This window comes from Dryobates pubescens, chromosome 20 (genome assembly GCF_014839835.1).
Source record: "Dryobates pubescens isolate bDryPub1 chromosome 20, bDryPub1.pri, whole genome shotgun sequence".
NCBI lineage: Eukaryota > Metazoa > Chordata > Aves > Piciformes > Picidae > Dryobates > Dryobates pubescens.
The window spans coordinates 13919774-13933766 of record NC_071631.1 but is presented as its reverse complement, the minus strand read 5'-3'; the positions used below and the strand labels follow the sequence as shown (position 1 = coordinate 13933766).

The 13993-nt window shown below is 43.2% G+C and overlaps 1 protein-coding gene across 4 annotated transcripts in view; it reads left to right on the top strand.

Annotated features, from left to right (window-relative positions):
* The window catches only part of RPTOR (regulatory associated protein of MTOR complex 1), a 171637-nt gene that overhangs the window by 32813 nt on the left and 124831 nt on the right, over positions 1 to 13993 (top strand). For all 4 annotated transcript variants that reach the window (XM_054170561.1, XM_054170560.1, XM_054170559.1 and 1 more), the window contains exon 4: positions 10824 to 10982. In XM_054170561.1, coding sequence (XP_054026536.1) covers positions 10824 to 10982 — 159 coding nt within the window. The remainder of the gene's footprint in view (positions 1 to 10823; positions 10983 to 13993) is intronic.

Here is a 13993-nt window from a genome sequence, read left to right as displayed (position 1 = left end):
ACAACCTGTGTCCAATTCTTACTCTGATTCTCGGCTCAGGTTGTAACAAACCAGAACAGAGCTTTCATTTTCTTTTTTTTTTTTTTTCTTTCTGTCTAGACAGAAAAATCAGAGATGTAGGAGACTGAATCCAGTTTTGCCAGATATGTTATTTCCTCCTAGAAATTGGCTTACAGTTTATAAATACTTAAAAATCTAAAAGGATGGTGTTTGTTTTTTTTTTGGTCTGGATTCATCCCAGCTTTCCTACTTGATGCAAGGTATTACCCAGTGCAGGGTAACAGTGATAAGCCCCTGCAGGCACTTAGTGATTCTGTCAGAGAGGACCTGTGTGCTTTGTCTGATCTCCAGGTGACTACCCCAGCCCTGTGCATATGTGAGCTTCTCTGCACGTTCCAAATAATTTTGGAGCTTTAGGTTTTTTTTTCTTTCTTTCTGCTCAGCATCAGGAAGTTCCCTAACAAAAGGCCTGGAGGTGACTGCAAAGAATATTCAGAGAAGAAATTTAATATGACCTTAAGAGAAATGGGAAGAAGGGTGAATGTGAGCATCCAGTCAAGAACAATAAAATTGAAGTTCCACTCCTTATAAGGACAAAAAAAAGATCACACACATCACTGTGATTCCTTTCCACTGCACTGGAATCTGGTTTGAACCTTTTGAGCAGATTCTTTGTGACCCTATTTTAATTTTCCTGCATGCCTTTGCAAGATGATTTCCTGGAATGCTTTAAAAATAAATGAAGTTATGGTAACACCATTCTCTTCTAATTGATCTAAGCTGTTCCTATTGTATTTCAGTTTGTTAACGTGCAAGGATAAAATGCTGCTGGTCCCCTGCTGCTTCTTTATTAAGTTGGGGATTAGTGTTGGAGGAATGTTTTAAAACAAAAGAGAAGCTGATCTGTGTGGTGTTATCTGGTGGCCTGTCGTAATTGTGCTCTGTTAGAAGGAATGTCTAAGTCTTCTCTGTCGTCTAAAGTTTTGTTCTTAATAATTAAAACCAACACATGTGGCCCTGGGCAGCCTGATTTAGTTGGAGGTGTCCCTGCTGACTGCAGAGGGTCGAACAAGATAACCTTTGAGGGTCCCTTCCAAACCGATGCAATCTGTGAGTCTGTGACTTCCCAGGACTGTGCAGCCTCAGTGAGTGGAGATCAGAAAGAGAATTCCTTGTCATGCAAAAATCAAATGAACATTTTAGTCTCAAAGATTGTTTTTTCCAGGCTACACAGAGACAATTTTGTTGCTTGTTTGTTTTGCCTTTGTTGTTGTTGTTGCTTGCTTGTTTTAGGTTTTTTTTGGTTGCCTTTTTTTGTTCGGTTTCGGTTGCATCTTTGTCTTGGTGTGGTTTCCTTGTTGCTTCTCTGTTGTTTTGGGGTTTATTGTTGCTGCTTTGTTGTATTTTGTTGCCTCCCCATTTTTTGAGGTTGATTTTTATTGTTATTGTTGCTTTTTTTGTTGCTTATTTGTGTTTTGTTGTTGTTTTCAGTTCTGTTGCTTGTTTGTTTTGGTGGGGTTTTTGTTGCTTGTTTATTTTTTGTTGCTAATTTGTGGGTGGTTTTTTTGTTGTTGCTTGTTTGCTTTTTGTTGTTGTTAATAGTGTGTTGTTGTCTGTTTGTGGTTTTGGTTGGTTGGTTTGTGAGGCTTTGTGTGTGCCTGTTTTTCCCTTTTTTTTTTTTTTTTAACCATAGCTATTTTGTTTTAGACTGTGAAGGTCACAGGCTAAGAAAACACAAAAGGTTTTCATTGTGTAGTTTAACTCACACATCTCTCTCAGTGCTGAGCGTGGTGTAAACACTCTGTAAATGTGGTTAATAAAAATGTGGAAAAGAAAGCAATAGGGACAGGGATGGAGATGTTCTGATCTTCCCAAAAGAAGGCAGCAGGGACAGGGATGGAGATGTTCTGATCTTCCCAAAAGAAGGCAGCAGGGACAGGGATGGAGATGTTCTGATCTTCCCAAAAGAAGGCAGCAGGGACAGGGATGGAGATGTTCTGGTCTTCCCAAAAGAAGGCAGCAGGGACAGGGATGGAGATGTTCTGATCTTCCCAAAAGAAGGCAGCAGGGACAGGGATGGAGATGTTCTGATCTTCCCAAAAGAAGGCAGCAGGGACAGGGATGGAGATGTTCTGATCTTCTCAAAAGAAGGCAGCAGGGACAGGGATGGAGATGTTCTGGTCTTCCCAAAAGAAGGCAGCAGGGACAGGGATGGAGATGTTCTGGTCTTCCCAAAAGAAGGCAGCAGGGACAGGGATGGAGATGTTCTGATCTTACCAAAAGTTAAATTGTGGCAACTAGAATAATCCTGATAGGTTGAGGTAGTCTTTGTGCTGAGTAGCTCTAAAATAGTTAAAAAGAGGAGCTAATTGTCATCTCTCTGCTTTGCTTTTGTACTGGAGATGCAGCCTCTGCAAGGATAAAAATCAAGCCAGAAGCACACATGTGTAGGTGTGGTATAGGTTTAAATTTAATCTCCAGAGTGTTTTTTTTTCCCTACACAGCCCCCCCCCTCCATTCTTGGCCCTTTTACTTTGCTGAATGGTTACATTGCTCAAGGTTTCCAATTTAAATGTGTGAAGCTAAATAAAAACCGCCAATCTTCATATGAATTGCTTTTTCCTTGGGAGGATCAGTGCCGTCCTTCTGCATGCTCCCAGCGTGCTAGGAGTTTAAACAAAGTAAAATGTCAGTGGTGTTGCTTTGCTGTGTGGCTCAACATGTTAAGTAAGCAGTGACATGGCTGTGAGCCTGTTTGATGTATAGATGCCTGTTTTGTGTGTCTAAGCCAGAGTTTGTTCCAGGTGTTTGGAGGAACATGTTGCATCAAACTGGCAGTTGCCCCATGAAAGGTGGAACCTGAATTAATTCAATTTTATGGTTTGGTTTTTTTTTTCACTTTAAGGACAAATAAATCCAGGTTTGTTGTTTTTTTTAGTGCTCTTCATTAATGAGCCATCAAACATCTGAGAAATATCTCCAGGTTTTTTTCATTCTTTGCATGTAAGATACTGGTCTGAATTCTCTTACTGTGAAAATGGCTGTTACATGTGTGTGTACATTAGTGTGTCCAGAGCTACTATCCATTGTTGCTGGTGTTGCTGGTTGGGAATGTGGCTGTTGAATTTAAATGTGGAATGCTCTGTGCAGATGCAGCCCTGGGCTCTTGGCTGAACTTCTCATTTTTACTGAAGGGATGCAGTCAGGAACTCAGGAATGCAGAGACTGGAGCAATGTGAACTTGATCCTTGGAAGTTCCCTACCCTGACCTGGGTGAATCCTTTTGTCTGTTGTAGAAATAATCTGCTTCTGAAGTTAGAATGGAGCAGAAGGGAGCAGTGTGGATTTGCTTGCTTCCAGGGCCAGCTTCACACAGGACCATTTGAGTTGTTCTCAACATTTTAACCTCTAACAGTCAGCTTGATAAAACCGACTACAGAAGTGCAGTAACAATTTTCCTGTCATTTCAGAGCCTGCTATTAGGTCTCCTCTCTCTGTCTCTCTCATCCTCACAGACTATGCAGCTAAACAATGATTTTGAGCCATGACCTTGATCCTTTGAGCTGTAGGAAAGTGGTTCATGTGCTGGGCTGGAGGCTCCAGTCCACATGCAGCTAAACCACCTGCCTGTCTTTGGCCCCTGAAACTGCTGGCTTCATTGTTCTTGTGCTTTATAGTACCTTACTACTTTTTTCTTAAATGTTTCTGTTTCTCAAATTTGGGCATTGTTCCAAAAAAACACTCTCTTGGAATAATTAGATTGCTTTGATTCCTTTTAATTAAACCACATTAAGTAGGCTGGCTGTGTGCAGGGCACAGTCTCAGGTTGAATGTGTTTTCTGGGATTGGAACGTGATGCAAGTCACAGTGCAGCAGCTGCACGACATCCTGTGATGTCCCATTTACGTGGAGGTTCACCTTGAACAGTGGAGTTGCTTTGAAGAATGAAGCAGGAAAGATTATAAACCATTCTAAAGAAGAATCAGGCTGTGTTAGGAAAAGAATTGCTTATAACGATGAGAGAAACACTCATGGCCCTACGAGGCTGCTGTGGGAAGGCTTTGACACAGGTTAGATGCCCAACTGTCTGGCAGGATGTGCCTGCAATCAGTTCTGCATCAGGATAACTGGGATGGAACTGGATTACATCATGAAATCTAGCCTTGCTTTCCAAGATGATACAGGACTGAGCAGTAAGACAGCAGAGTGCAGGACAGGAAACCTTTCAGTTCATTGCGTCGCACATAGCCTGCATGTCAATGACAGTTCTGTAGTGAACTTTAAAACCTCAAACAGTACAGCTTGATTGCATTGATTCTATTTTATTTTCCACCACTAACTCTGAAACTGTGTTTTTCTTGCTTTGTGTGTGCTGTTTTGCATGTGGGGTTCTTTGCCACCCAATAGCTGTTGTACAAAAAATCCTGAGTAAAACAAAGCTTTTATATTTCATTATAGATTCTGGGTAGGGTCATGTGTGTGGCTCCCATAAGGAGGTGCAAAAGACAGTTTCAGTATAAAATATTGAATGTTGGAGTAATTTCTTCTGTTGATAAACTGGGAGCACATCTTCAGGTGATAAATGGAGCAGCAGTACCAGTAAGTCCCTCAAGAGCAGAGCTGTCTTACCAGACTCATTCCTGTGTGCGGAAATCTTTTACCTGACAGTGTGTCTGATGGTAAGGGTGATTTTGATCCCTTTGTGGAGAGATGGGAATGAAAGAAGGGCAGATAGGAACAGAAACAGTGCTATGATTTCATGGAGAGCTTTCTTTCTCCTTAATGAGTGAATTTCAAGTCATTCCACACCATTTGCCAGCATAGTTTGGCCGCCTCAAATTTTTTCTTGCTGGCACCCCATGATCCCACTCCAAATGGTCTTGTAGAGCTTAATCTGCAGAATGCTGTTTAAGGGACTTAAGCCCTGCTTAACCAAGTTGTGTCTGAGAATTTCTTAACTTTTAAGTGTGAGCCTCTCTCCTTGTGCAGATGATGCCTTCTCTCCGCTCAGATGATCAGTTTCACCCTCTTTATCTTCCTTACAGCTGCACACACTGGTTAATGTCTCTGTGCAGCGGCTGAGGAAATCATTGTAATACCTGCATTCTTCACCCCAGACTCACCAAAGCCATCACAGCTCAGCAATATGGAGTTACCAGGGAAGGCAGCTTGGGGAGTTTGAGTTGTAAAAGTGAAGCATGCATGAATTTATTTGTGGGGGAGCCATGCCTGTCAGGTTTAGTGAGGTTTGAGGATAAAAGGTGAATGGCTTCAGGCTTTTGTTATGCTGAATGAAAAGAGGACAATATGATAACTTTTAAATATCAGAGCCTATGAATGCCAACAGATACACTTGTCATCCAGTTCATAGCTGCTGTACCAGGTGTTGCTGTTTTAGGATTGAATCAGACACACACTGCTGTCTGGGTCTTGTGGAGACTTCATGGAGCCAAGACTGGGGTCTTAGGTTGCAGGAGCATGTGAGATGAAAACTTGCATTTTCTAACTTTGGTGAGAAAATAGGTTTATCCTACTTTTTTTTGAGGGGAAAAAAGAAGTATATATATCCCTGATGAAAATGTCATGGTGCTCTAGCATGCATCTGTCACCCAGCTGTGCTGCTGAGTGCCAGCGATGATGGAAACCTGGCCTGGCTTCCAAAACTTTTTCTCCCCCCTTGACCATTAACGGTTAAGCAACATCAGCAACTTAAATCACTTCTTCTCAAATTGTCACCTTTAGCTGTCTGCATTTCTTCCTTTTTATAGGACCTAATCCTGGGGTGAGTTTCCTGAACTCAGCATCTGGCAGGGTTGAACACACCAGAGTTTGGAAGGTGGATAATGAGTCGGGTTCTGGTTTCTCAAGTGCCAGCAAAGGCACTTTGTCACGACATTGCTGAGCTGCTGCAGCCCCTGCTTTTGAGCATAGCTTGGTGATGCTCTGGGAAAGGGACCTGTAACATTGACTTCTCCTCATTGTTTGATTGATGTTTTGGCCCCGCTCAAAGTAAAAGAAAAAACTGTGTAATTAGGCGAAGTTTCCAGAGCAGAGCCATTAATTTAAGCACAAAATGCACAGATCTGTGGGAATTACTTTATGCAGCCAATATGTCCTGACATTTCCCAGCATGATAGAAGCTGACGAGCGCACTCAATTGTTTTGTCCCCTCCAGACAGACAGGTTGCTGCTATCACCTTCTAATCAGTAAACATGTGGGTGTTTTATTTATCCTTTGAAAGAACTAAACCCTCCTGAAACAAACGGGACAATGCTTGTGCTTTATTGCTGCTTCTGTTTGTGGTTTGTGTGTGAGCTCTGGTGTCAGGGTGCAGCCCCTTTGGCTGGCTGGGTTAGAGCTGTCAGGCTGTTCAGATGTAACTTGGCTTTATTTGCCCACAGACAGTTTTCCCCTGGCGTTTTCCCAGAGCTGCTAATTGTAGCGGTGGAGTCAGCCCTTTGCCGCTGGCTCCTTGGGACCTCGCTCCTTCCTTCTGATCACAGTGACACAGAGCTGCTGTAAATCCCACTGCCGGCTTTCAAACCAGATGCAGCCAGGACGTCGCCTTCAGCTGGACTAAGGAAATGATCCAGCTTTGATGGATCACACCTTCAGAGAATCCCTGTTGTCTCTCTTGAAGGTGGTTGCTTGGATTTTATCGTGGTAGGGAATTTGGAAATAATTGGACAAGTAATTCTGAGAGAGTGTGTCAGCAGGCAACCAGGGTAGCTGCTCTAGAGCAAAACTGCCTCACTTTGAATTTCAGCAGTCATGGTTAACATCCACAGCACATCCATCTAGCTAAATGCACTTGATGTCTAGCCCCAAACTGTTTCTTTCCTTGGTCTGGGTGCCAGAACTTCTTTCTATGGAAACTCCTCATATTTCCTGCAGTTTTATCAGTACAGTGTGGGGTTTTTGTTTGTTTTTATTTGGTTGGGTGGGGGGTTTTTTGGCCAGTCCAGAAGTTTGTGGCGTACTGAAAAATTGAAATGTCTGAAAAATTAACCAAATAACAGCATTTTTAAACAAGGGCACAGGAGGAAGGTTGGATAAGCCACCGAGTGTTCCATTAAAAATGCGGCAACATGACACAACCAAGCAAAAGCTGATTTTTGCCTGCATGAGTAGAATAATGAGGGGAGTCTGAATCAGGCTGCCACAAAGTTATTGCTTTTGACAGGAGCTCTTCAATGAGACACTGAGGTGATCAGAAAATCAAATTTACACCAGAAAGCCAGCTGACATCACCGGCAGCAATTTCATGCTTGTCTGTCACGCCGGTCGGGTCGGGATTTTTGACAGCTCTAAGGCTAGGATTGCAACATTGACTGGGAGCCACAGCTACAGCTGGGCATCATCTGCAGGGGAATCGAAGGCTAGATTGTCTTGTCTGATAATTGTGTCAGGAAGCAAAGGTTCTGTGCCAAGCACTAGAAAATATCTGTCATCAGCGCAGGATAGAAGGCAGGGAAGGCCAGCGTGGTGTTTGGACACTAACAGTCTGGAAGTGGTCAATAGCTCATAAAAACATAAAGCCTTGTTGTATGTCTTTGTGATTTCAACAGAAGTTGCTGAGGTAAAGCCCAACAAACCTTTCAAGGGTTTGCCTTAGCCCCTATGTTAACCTTTAGCACTAACTGGAAAGCATCTGTTTGGAAGTGGAAGAGAAGGAATGCAGCATGTTTCCAGGAAAGACAAAGGAATGATGATGGGAGAAATACAGGAGGGTGATGAAAAGAAACTATTCATCAAAAGAGTAGAGATGCTGAAACGCTGCTTAATTCATGAGAGAACTAAGAGAGTGTTAAAAAAATTCTTCTTTATACAGTGAGAGGAAAGGTGAAATTTTTGGCTTGCTGAATCCTCCTGGACTCAGCTCATCTGGCTGTCAGCTGTGTTAGATGTGATGGGATGCTGTAGAGCTGGTCAGTGGGTTTGTGCTTCCTGGTACTAAGCAGGAGTGGCAGCCCATGGGTTAGCAAGATTTTGATCCTGATTCTCTGTGTTCTTCGCAAAGACCTTCAATTTCTGTAGTCCTGTTCTGGGATGAGACCTTATTTAATTTAAACAGTCCCACAGAGCATCACATAAACTAGGAAGATCCTCCTGTACCATAACTAACACCTCCTGTACCCTGATCAGATCATAGAATTGTTTTGGTTGGAAAAGACCTCCAAGATCATAAGAGCCCAACCATCAGCCTAACACCTCCAGGAGCATTAAACCGTGTCCCAAAGTGCCATGTCCACATGGTTCTTGAACACCTCCAGGGATGGTGAAATGAACAAGCTTTGAACATTTGAAATGAACAAGCTTTGAACACCAGAACAAGAGGACACAGTATCAAGCTGCACCAGGGGAGGTTTAGACTGGATGTTGGGAAGAAATTTTTCATAGAGAGTGATTTGCCATTGGAACGGGCTGCCCAGGGAGGTGGTGGAGTCACCATCATTGGAGGTGTTTAGGAGGAGACTTGATAGAGTGCTTGGTTGCATGGTTTAGTTGATTAGATGGTGTTGGGTGATGGGCTGGATGCGAGGATCTTGAAGGTCTCTTCCAACCTGTTCTGTTCTGTTCTATTCTATTTCTTGTAGTTCTATTCTTCTTCTTGTATTCTTCTATTCTATTTCTTGTAGTTACTGCACTCATTCCCCTGCTATTTTTTGCATGCCAATGAAAAAAAGTCTCGAAAATTACTTTCTTTAGGAAGAAAAACAACCAACCAACCCCCCCACCTAAAAACAAACAAACAAAAGGGCTCCACTTGGTCTCATTTTACTCAGACCCTTCTTTCTTGTCCTGTGTGCATAAAAAAAATGTGTGTTGAGCTTAGCCTGACAGTCCTGAGCTGGCAGGTAGGACTGAGACTGCTTGTTTACAGGCACCTCCTCTCCTGATGCTTCTCAGCCTTGTGTCTCCCAAAGTGCAAATGATGTGTTTTACACTTTGGATCTTCAGATCTACAGGCTTTAGTTTTTAGAGCATGAATTCACCTCCATGACTTGCGAGCCGTGTTTACTGTTTCTGCTAAAGGGACGTGAGGATTGTTGGAATGAGTGGGTTCTCCTTTGGAAAAAAAATAAAATAAAGGAGGAGAGAAGAAATTCCCAAGCACTTTGGTTAGAGTGTCTGTAAAGATGCCAGCAGGCAGAACGTGATTTAAGACACACATTTTGCAAATCAGCACCTTCATAACAACCCTGAGAGGAGAGAGAGAGAGAGGTGTGGGGGGGATCCGTGTTGAGATTAATCTAGCCTCTTATCTTCACTTAGTGCAGAAGTTCCCAGAAGGCTGAGTGTGTCAGATCACTGCTACTCTTTTCACACTTCCCCCCCCCTTCCCCTTTTGCTTGCTTTTCTGGGTTTTTGTAATCATGTAAATGATGCCATTCCTTGCCTCCATCTTTTCTGTTGCCTTGAGATGCTGACTATTAATTGTGCAGCGTGCTGTCTGTCTCTCAAGCTTCGTAGATAAGCAAACCATTTTTATATTGAAGTCCTTCATCCTCTTTTTACTATTTTAAGACTTCCTTATCTTTGCCTGTCATAGAAGAGTGCCCCAAAAGCCCAAACTTCAGAGACCTTGATTTGTTTCATAAACAGGCTACAGTAGCAGTTTTGTGTAGAAGTGTTTACATAGCTGTCCTGCTCTTAAACTTCTTTCTTTATTTCAATACTTCAGCTTTAAATTTATTTATTTTTTAAGCTGTTGTGATTCTGGGTTCTCAGTCTCTTTGCAGTTCTGGAGAAGAGAGGAAGAAACAGACTTTTGTCTTTCAAAGGACAGTTGAAAGACTTTTTGTTATTATTTGGCCTTGCTTCAAAAAAAAAGAAGGCGCTTATGACTATGACAAACTAGCTGCTACATAGACATCTTGAACTTAGCCCAGTAAAAAGGCTTTTGAAGTATTGGAGTGTTTTTTTTAATGGTTTGGGGTTTTTTCCCCCTCAAATGTGCTCTGATGTTTGTGCTTGTAGAGCTGTGTAGCCAAGAACAGTAATGTGGTGTCCGCAGCCAAAGCTGTGATGATAACGAACACACAGTTGTTCCAAAAGGAAGGGTCAGTTGCCAAGGGCTCTCCATCAGATTGTCCTCTTTTTTTTCACCCAGCTGTAGGAGTATAAAATTCCTAGGATTTTTGTGTGCTTTTATCTTTAGAATAGTTTTGTCTTACAGTGTGAGCTGTTTGAGGTTCATGGATTCGTAGAATAGTTTGACTTGGAAGGGATCTTAAAGGTCCATCACCCCCTCCATGGGGAGAGACACCTCCCACCAGCCCAAGCTGCTCAGGGGCTCATCCAGCCTAGCCTTGAACACCTTCAGGGAGGGGGCATCCACAACCTCCCTGGGCAGCCTGTTCCAGTGTCTCACCACCCTCACTGTAAAGAATTTCTTCCTGATCTCCAGCCTCAATCTGCCCTCCTCAAGCTTCATTCCATTCCCTGTCATCCTATCCCTACAAGGCTCTTGTAGAAAGTCCCTTCCTGGCTTTTTGTAGGCTCATTTCAGGTACTGGAAGGCTGCTCTAAGGTCTCCCTGGACCCTTCTCTTCTCCTGACTGAACAGCCCTACATCTCCCAGTCTGTCCTCATGGGGAGGTTCTCCAGCCCTCTGATCATATTTGTTGCCCTTCTCTGGACCCTTTCCAGCAGTTTGATGTCTGTTGCTGGGGGCACTAGAACTGGATGCAATACTCCAGATGTCCCTGCTGACTGGAGGGGTCTTGCACAAGACCCCATGAGAGTCCCTTCCAAGCTGATGCACTCTCTGCTTGTCTCTACAAGTTCAAATCCTTAATCTCGCATTTTCTGTTACTAGGCCAGGTACAAGCAGAGTCTGGACCCTACAGTGGATGAAGTGAAGAAGCTGTGTACCTCCCTGCGTCGAAATGCCAAGGAGGAGCGGGTTCTTTTCCACTACAATGGACATGGTGTCCCCAGGCCAACAGTAAATGGGGAGATCTGGGTCTTCAATAAGGTGAGTCTGCCGAGCAGAGCTGAACAGCCGAATCTTTTTCACTGCTATGTAAATTATTGAAGTGTTCTCTTTAGAGTACAGCTCAGTTTTCATGGTTTAAAATGCATTCACGAGTATTTGTTTGATTCCCTGCTGAGAGCTATTTGCTGTCTTTGTGTTCTTGAAGTTCTGTGAGACCAAACAGGTTGTCCCTCACCTCCCTGTGGGGCAGAAGAGGTATTTTTTCAGGTGCACTGAAGCTCGTTTGCAAAACACTGAGGAGCCAGCTACTTCCACTTGCTTCCTCTGCTTTTTAGAGGCAGCTGTGAGCTCTGGCAGGTCTGGCCAAACAGCGACCCTTTGCTGCCTTATGCTACCAACTGATTATTAAGTTCTTACCGTGAAGCTTATGCTTAAAATGCCTACTAACTCTGAACAGTCATTATTCAAACTACCTGGAGATACTGCCTGAGGACAGTAAATCGCCCAGCTGGCTCTGCTTCCGGAGCACAGAGTGCTGCAAAGCCTCAGAGTCCAATATCTTAGGTAGCTTTTTATTTTTTTGAAGCCTTTTGGTATTCCTGCTTAGCCATGGCTGGGAGCCATGGTTTGTACAGCTGTGTAGTTCACATGCAACACCCTTCAGGTGATTGCAGGTGATTTCTAAATGCTTTTTGCTTTGCTTTCCCTTCAGTTAAGCTGTTTAGTGTCTGTTAAGAATGGAGGTTTAGGAAATTCATAGTTACTGCTTGTAGCTGAAAACTACATTGAGCACACAGGACTTGCATTCATTACTGTAGATATGCTCCTATTTTATTTTGGGGGCTTATTGAGCTTCTTTTCTTACACTTCACATGTATTATTTTTATAATTGGCTGATCATTCACTGGTAATTTGCAAGAGGGCAAGCTAGAAGAGAAGAGGAGAAAGTGCAAGAGGGCATCACTTCATCCTGGTGCATCTATGTTGGAGAGATGATTAGTATTCAGACCAATAAACAACTGGTCTGAATGCTAATTCATTTTGAAGCTGAATTTTGGTGTTTAAGAGCAAACAGGAGTGACCTTCTTCTTACTTAACAGCCAGTGGGTAATAAATAAGCCAGAAAGAACGCTGGGCAGAATGTGTTACATGTGGAACAAGAGGAAATTACTGCTCAATGAAGTTGTGTGTAGTGCCAACTGCTTTATTAAGAGCTTACTGGATATTTGCCAGTTTGCCTGCAGTATCAGCTGGGGTAATGTGCTGTGGACACCACTGGTGATTAGGAGCTGATTGTCAGAGGTTGATGGGGAAACTTGAAACTTAGTAAATTTTGCAGCATGTTACCAAATATTGGGGTTTGGGGAAAGAGAATGAGACAGGACTGGAACTCTTCATTTAAGCATAGGATTAAATTCAAGGAAATAAATTTAAGGAAATTTAAGGAAAAAGTCAGCAGTGTTTAGAATTCAGTCCTAAGGAATTCAGGCTCAGCTCTAAGCAGAGGGCCTAATGAGGCTCAGTATTACAGCCCTCTGGAAGTGGAATGGCAGAGGGACTAAAATTTGCCTGTTCTGATGTTTTAGAATTAGATTTAAGATGCTCATGCATGCTCTTGAAGTCTCAGTTGTGAGAGCATGAAGGCAGAGCTGGAAAAGGACCTTGAAATCATCCAAGTGAGGGGCCAAAGGAGGGAAACAAGCCTTGCTGGTGTATGTGGTGTGCTAAAACCTGACCTGTGTTTGTTGAAGCAAATAGAGTTCTTGGGATTTATACTGACTTCACATGGGCTGAGGCTGACCACCTTTCTCCTGGTCCTGGTGAGACTCATCAGGCTGTTAGCAAGATTCTAGTGCAGGTGCTGCAAGAGAGCACAGGACAGGGGCACACAGGAGCTGTGATGTCTGCTTCCATTCAAGGACAGGAGACAGGCATGGAATTTCAAGAACCTGTCTAAGCTGTTCCACATGCTTTTGTTCTCAGTCTGTAGATGTTAATTTTTCCTTTCCACTTTTTCTCTCATAAAATGGGAATGTAGCCATCATGGGGCTGATGGTGGTGACAGAGAGGACTTTTCCTACTGTGTACTCCCAGAGCCCAGCCTCCCTGTTGCACAGGCTGCAAGAGCCGTCTGGGTCAGTGACCCTGTTCCTTAGGCAGCACATGGAGTGTGCTCCTTCGCTAACTACTATTTGTAGTGCTGTAGTTAGTTAATTTTTACTTTGCAACTCAACAAACAAAACCATTCCTGAACTCTTTCAGTTAGAGAGTAGGATGTACAAAAAGAACTGGGGATGGGTTCCCACAGATTCATTGCCACATGGTTAATTTCCTCAGATTTCTGAGTTTCCTTGAAGTTCAGAAATCCCAGGCCAGAAGCTGAACACAGCAACCTTCAGAGGAAGCTTTTCTAGCTTCAGAGAAATCTCTTTAGAGAATACTCTTCAAGCATTGTTTCATCTTGGATAGGAAATAGAAAGAAAAACTGCACCATGCTTTGGAAGGAATTGATTGTTTTGAAAATGTCCTTTCCCTGAGTCTGTTTTGTCTTGGTGTTGTACAAAAAGACACAAAATGGATGCAGGGTCAGAAGCAAATTCCACTGCTGGTGTGAGCACACAGAACACTAAATGTGCATGATCCTCATGTTCGTGTTAAGTCCTTTGGAAACTCTTTACATATCACTCATCATTTCTACATCTCTGCTCAAACATCTTCTGTTTGACCAAATAAGGGACAGAAGCTGCAGTCCTCCTTCATGCCATGAAGCTCCTTGTTTGAGCTGGCTGCTCTGGTTGACTTGCATTACAAACCAGTACTTACTTCATGTTGGAATTGTACATTATTTTGTGGTAGGCTTCCTGCTCTGGCTCACTGAACAGTATTGGCATCCAAAGGGAAGGCTGAGACAGTCCCTTACAGATCAGTTAATGTCATAGAATCATAGAATGGTTTGGGTTGGAAAGGATCTCCAAAGGTCATCTAGTCCAATCCCCACTGCAGTCAGCAGGGACATCCTCCACTAGATCAGGTTGCTCAGAGCCTTGGTG